This window comes from Cystoisospora suis, assembly GCF_002600585.1.
Source record: "Cystoisospora suis strain Wien I chromosome Unknown contig_2815, whole genome shotgun sequence".
Lineage (NCBI taxonomy): Eukaryota > Apicomplexa > Conoidasida > Eucoccidiorida > Sarcocystidae > Cystoisospora > Cystoisospora suis.
The window spans coordinates 7664-12238 of record NW_027155611.1 but is presented as its reverse complement, the minus strand read 5'-3'; the positions used below and the strand labels follow the sequence as shown (position 1 = coordinate 12238).

Sequence of the window (4575 nt, the reverse complement as noted above, 5' to 3'; positions counted from 1 at the left end):
TGTTTGTGGTGATAGATGAATAGCTAGTTGACGTCGGGGTGTTTTGAATGGAATGGATCATTCACTCTAGGAAAAGGCCTTAGGACAGTCATAAGGAATTGGATGATTAGGAAGAGTCTCTTACGACTATTACCGGTAGTAGAGTTAGAAGTAGAAATAAGAGAAGAAGAAGAAGAAGAATTCGAGTCAAAATAGTAGCCATTGAGATATCTATCTATATCTATGTATATATACTTTTATGCTGATATCTCCTTTCTTTGTATGTATGTATGTATATCATATGTATATATCTCTATATCTGTATATATATCTATATCTATATAGGTCTGTATGTCTACAGGTTCTTTACTAGTTATGCTGCCGTGTGGGAGGAAAAAGATGTGTGGTGAAAGACCTTATGTTTTTTCTTGCATGTCTCCTTCTTTTCTTTTTCTTTTTCTTCTTCTTGTCTTTCATCTTTCGTCGATTCTTTTCGTCAGGATCGAAGAGAGAAGAACTCGTCGAATTTCTTCGCCGATTCTCTCAGACCGTCCAACACATCCAGCAAAAGAAAAAGAACAAGAGAGAAGAAGAAGAGAGAGAAGTCCCGCCCTCTCACCGTGAACAGTAGGAGGAGGAACAGGAGGAGCACGGAAGCCCCATGTTCTCCCCCTCTTCTTCTTCTTCATGAAAAGCTGAGAGAAAGAAAGGGAAAGAGAGACTGAGGAGTGGCCGATCAGGAATGAGGAGTGAAGAAGAAGAAAGAGAAGGAAGCGAAAGAAGAAGAACAACAGAAAGAAAGAAAGAAAGAAAAAAAAAAGATCTTCTTCATGAGAGATGGGGGTGTTTCTTTCTTTCATTCTGTCTATACATATCTATATTGATTGATATACACATATACACACTGACAATTCATAACGAGAGAGAGAGACATTTAGATCTGTCTCTCTATTCCACCTCCTTACTTACTTATCTCTATACATACGTCACACGGCGGACGTCTTTTCAGAGTGCGAAGGCTTGAATGCTCTGTGCGTGCGTGTGCATGCAAAAATAGTTTCTCTTTCCTGCACTTCTCTATCGACCGAAATAAGAAGGGGTCGCACATTCGCCCATTCAATCGACTTCCTCTATCTACCCTTATATCTCTATTTATCTACCTGTCTATCTGTCTAACTATCTATCTCCACCCCTATAGTACTGTATTAGTCAAGTACTTTATTCATGATAGAAGAAGGAAGGAGGATGATAGAGGGGGGGCATGCATTGTTAGGCAGACTAGTCTACTGTACATGTCTCTAATCCATGCTTTCCTTTGTTTCATTCATTCACCCTTCATTCTCTTTCATCTTTCTTTCTTTCTTTCGACATCTTCTTCTTTCTCTTCTTTTATTTTTTGCCGCTAACTTCTTCTGTTTCATCTCCGGAACTTCTTCTTTCGGCTAAATTGGAGTGTCTTCTGCAAACTTCCACACTAAGACAGCTTTTCTCAAGCTTAGGTGAGGTTATGAACAGACGGACCTCTTTGCTCCCCTTCTTCTTTTTCTTCTTCTTCTTCTTTTCTCTCATACGAAGAAGAATTAGCTTTGTCTCTACTACTAGTACTACTACTACTAGTGCTGCTGCTTCATCGCGCGCGCGCAGACAGGCGGTAGCTCCACGTGACGGATTTGGGGGTTTGTCTGAATCGATCGTACCTAGGAGTCATACATACACTCGAGGTGCACAACATACATAGACAATACCATACATCTATATTCATGAATACATACCTATTCATACATGTTGGCACGTATTCATAAAGACATGCATACAGATTCATACATCTTCATATATACATATATACTCGGACATACTCATACATACATCCATATTGATGAATACATGCATATTCATACGTAGTGTAGTGGGAGCGTGACAAGAGCAATAAGAATGAAGATAGATTATAGCAGTAGGAACTTCCCGAAGACCTCTCACGAGAAAGAAGAACGAAAGAAAAGAAAAAGAAAGAAAGAATGAGTGAGTGAAAGACTCCTTTCTCACTATTTTCACACCTTCTGGCTTGCGCCTCGAGTTCCACTCCTCTCTACGAAACATGCGAGGCAGTCAAGAAGGAGAAGAAAAGAAAAAGAAGAAAGATACAGGAGTTGAAGCGATCCAATGATAGACAAAAGAGAGAGAGAGATGGTAGTAGATATCATTAGATAAAGGTAGATAAATAGACAAATAGCTAATGGATAGATCAAGATAAAAGCCTTCCTTGACTTTGCGTATCCATAGACACCCCCTGCCTCACTCCAGCAACTTCCTTTATCTCTCACCTTATCTCTCTCTACCTATCTCTGATCTTTCTTCATCAACTCTTCTCTCTCTCTCACTTTTGTCTCTCTCTGTCTATCTAGGTTAACAGTGGCAATGAAGGAGGTGTCTGTCTGTCAATAGCGCGAAGTGTCGATTGCATTGCATGGAACTGACTGGGGGAAGAGACAGAGAGAGACAGACGTAGGCTCAGTAGCAGCAGTAGGGGCGGATGTCTGCTGTCTCTTCGTCTTTTTTGCCTCTCTTCAGTGTAGAAGAAGAAGTGAGAAAAGAAGGAAAAAGTTTACTTACTATCTCTCTATCTGTATATCTAGCCATCTATCTCGAATCGATCTTTGTCTATCTAGGTTCTATTTCTCTGTGTTTATCGTGAATCTATCTATCTCTCTCTCTACCTCCAAAGTAGATGGAGAGGCAGTCACGCGTGCCCTATCATTCATACAAATAGAAGAATGAAAACGGAAGGACAATAGTGCAAAAGAAACGAAGCGTGAGAAAGAAAGAAAGAAAAAGAAAGATGAAGGTGGACTGACTAGCATGAAATAGTCCTTTTCCTTTTCCTTTCCTCTGTCCTTCTTCTTTTTCTTCCGTGTCTCTTGTGAAGGCACGTCTTATATTCGGAGATCGCGTGAATGAATTTTTGATCGAATGTGAGAAGACCCCATGATGTGTATGTATTGTTCTCCTCTTGTCTCCATCTTCGGAAAGAAGCAAAGAGAGAAAGAAACAGAGAGCGAGAGAGAAAGAAAGAAAGAAAGCGACTGAGAAAGAAGGAGACAGAGAGAGAGAAGGAAAGAAAGAAACAGAAAGAGACAGAGAGAGAGAGAAAGAAAGAACGAGAAAAAAGAAGAAATTTGTAAGAGAAGAACAGTGATGTCATGAAGGAAGCAAAGGAGAAAATTAAATTTCAGTTGCTCCTTTCAGGAGGAGAAAAAGTTCTTCTGTCTGTCTAGCCGTCTAGCTAGCTGTTGGTTGGAGCACGAAAAAGAAAGAAAGAACTAGACTGCGACTAGGCTGCTCATACGCATGCAGGAGAAGACGCAGGGACATACAGAGATAAACAAGAAGAGAAGATTCATTCTATCACCCCCCTTGCCGCACCCGAGACCACATACAGATAGATAGATAGTGAGATAGATAGACATGTACATACACCAGAGATGAAGATTACAAGGCTAGATAAATAGAAAAGCGAGAGAGAGAGAGAGAGAGAGAGGGGAGACCAAGGCAACTACATAGCACACAGGTAAGACGAATCGATAGAGAGATCGACCGATCGATCAAAGTCCAAGGGAAGAAGAAAAGGCTTTGCTCCCTCGCTTCCCCCTCATTCGCGAACTCTACGTCAATCTGCAACGAAACATGACCTGAATGAATGAATCTGACAAGGAGCTATGCATACACAGAGATAGAGAGAGATCGAGCTAGACTGAGACATACACGAAGGATAGACAGATGTGTATGTTTTGAATGAAGTCCTTCTTCTCCCCCCATCCTATTCCTTCTCCTTCCCTTTCCTTCTTCCCTTGTTACCTCCCTTTCTCCATCTTGTCTGTTCCTCTCTCTCCTTGTCTGTATTACCACGATCACCCTCTCCAGTCTCCTTTCTTATCAACTATGATAGAGAACTCCCAATAGAATGCCCTCTCTCTCCTTTCTTCTTCTTAGTCTTCTTAGCAGTAACTGTATGACGGAGATGCCTGATACCCCCCTGTATAGCCACTTCTCTGTTGCACTACTACTACGACTGAAGGGGGAACGTATCGATCATTCTCCTCCCCCTTGCTACCCTGATCTTCTTCTGTTTCTTCTTCCTTTTCTCTCTCCCTCCTTTCTTTCTCTTTCTCTTTCTCTTCTTCGAGACTCCTCGTCATCCTCCCCTCTTCATCCTCACTGAAGACCGAAAGGACTGAAGCAGACAGTGAAGATGAAGAAGAAAAGATATGCGAAGACGAGGAGGACAAGGAAGATGAAGGAGGGGTTGTCATGTGGCTTCTACTACTACTACTATTCTCATGATCTCCTCCTACTACTGTCTCCTCTTCTTGAGACACCTGCAGCACCAGCAGCATGTTACTCTTCTTCTGCTTCTTTCTATTCTTTCTCGTCTTTCCCACTAAAGACCGTTCCATCTTCGATGAGTTGTGTCGATCTAAATGAATATGATGAGACGGGTGTCTCATAGGAGACACCACTGAAGCCGCATGGATTTGCTCCTTCATGAGAAGCTTCTCAGGCGGACGTACAGCCACCACTCCTCCTTCTCCTCCTTCTCCT

At 41.8% G+C, this 4575-nt stretch overlaps 2 protein-coding genes across 2 annotated transcripts in view; one reads left to right on the top strand and one right to left on the bottom strand.

Moving 5' to 3' along the window:
* The window catches only part of CSUI_005804 (o-phosphoseryl-trna selenium transferase), a 3757-nt gene extending 2324 nt beyond the window's left edge, over nt 1–1433 (top strand). The window contains exon 4 of the mRNA XM_068065974.1: nt 480–1433. Within this exon, the coding sequence (XP_067922054.1) occupies nt 480–610 (131 nt within the window). The 3' untranslated portion in view covers nt 611–1433. The remainder of the gene's footprint in view (nt 1–479) is intronic.
* Nucleotides 1–4575, bottom strand: part of CSUI_005803 (uncharacterized protein) — a 6965-nt gene extending 2390 nt beyond the window's left edge. Inside the window, exons 1-2 of the mRNA XM_068065973.1 lie at nt 2034–4575; nt 599–674 (exon numbers count right to left, since the gene is read on the bottom strand). Of these exons, the coding sequence (XP_067922053.1) occupies nt 3972–4520 (549 nt within the window). The 5' untranslated portion in view covers nt 4521–4575 and the 3' untranslated portion in view covers nt 599–674; nt 2034–3971. The remainder of the gene's footprint in view (nt 1–598; nt 675–2033) is intronic.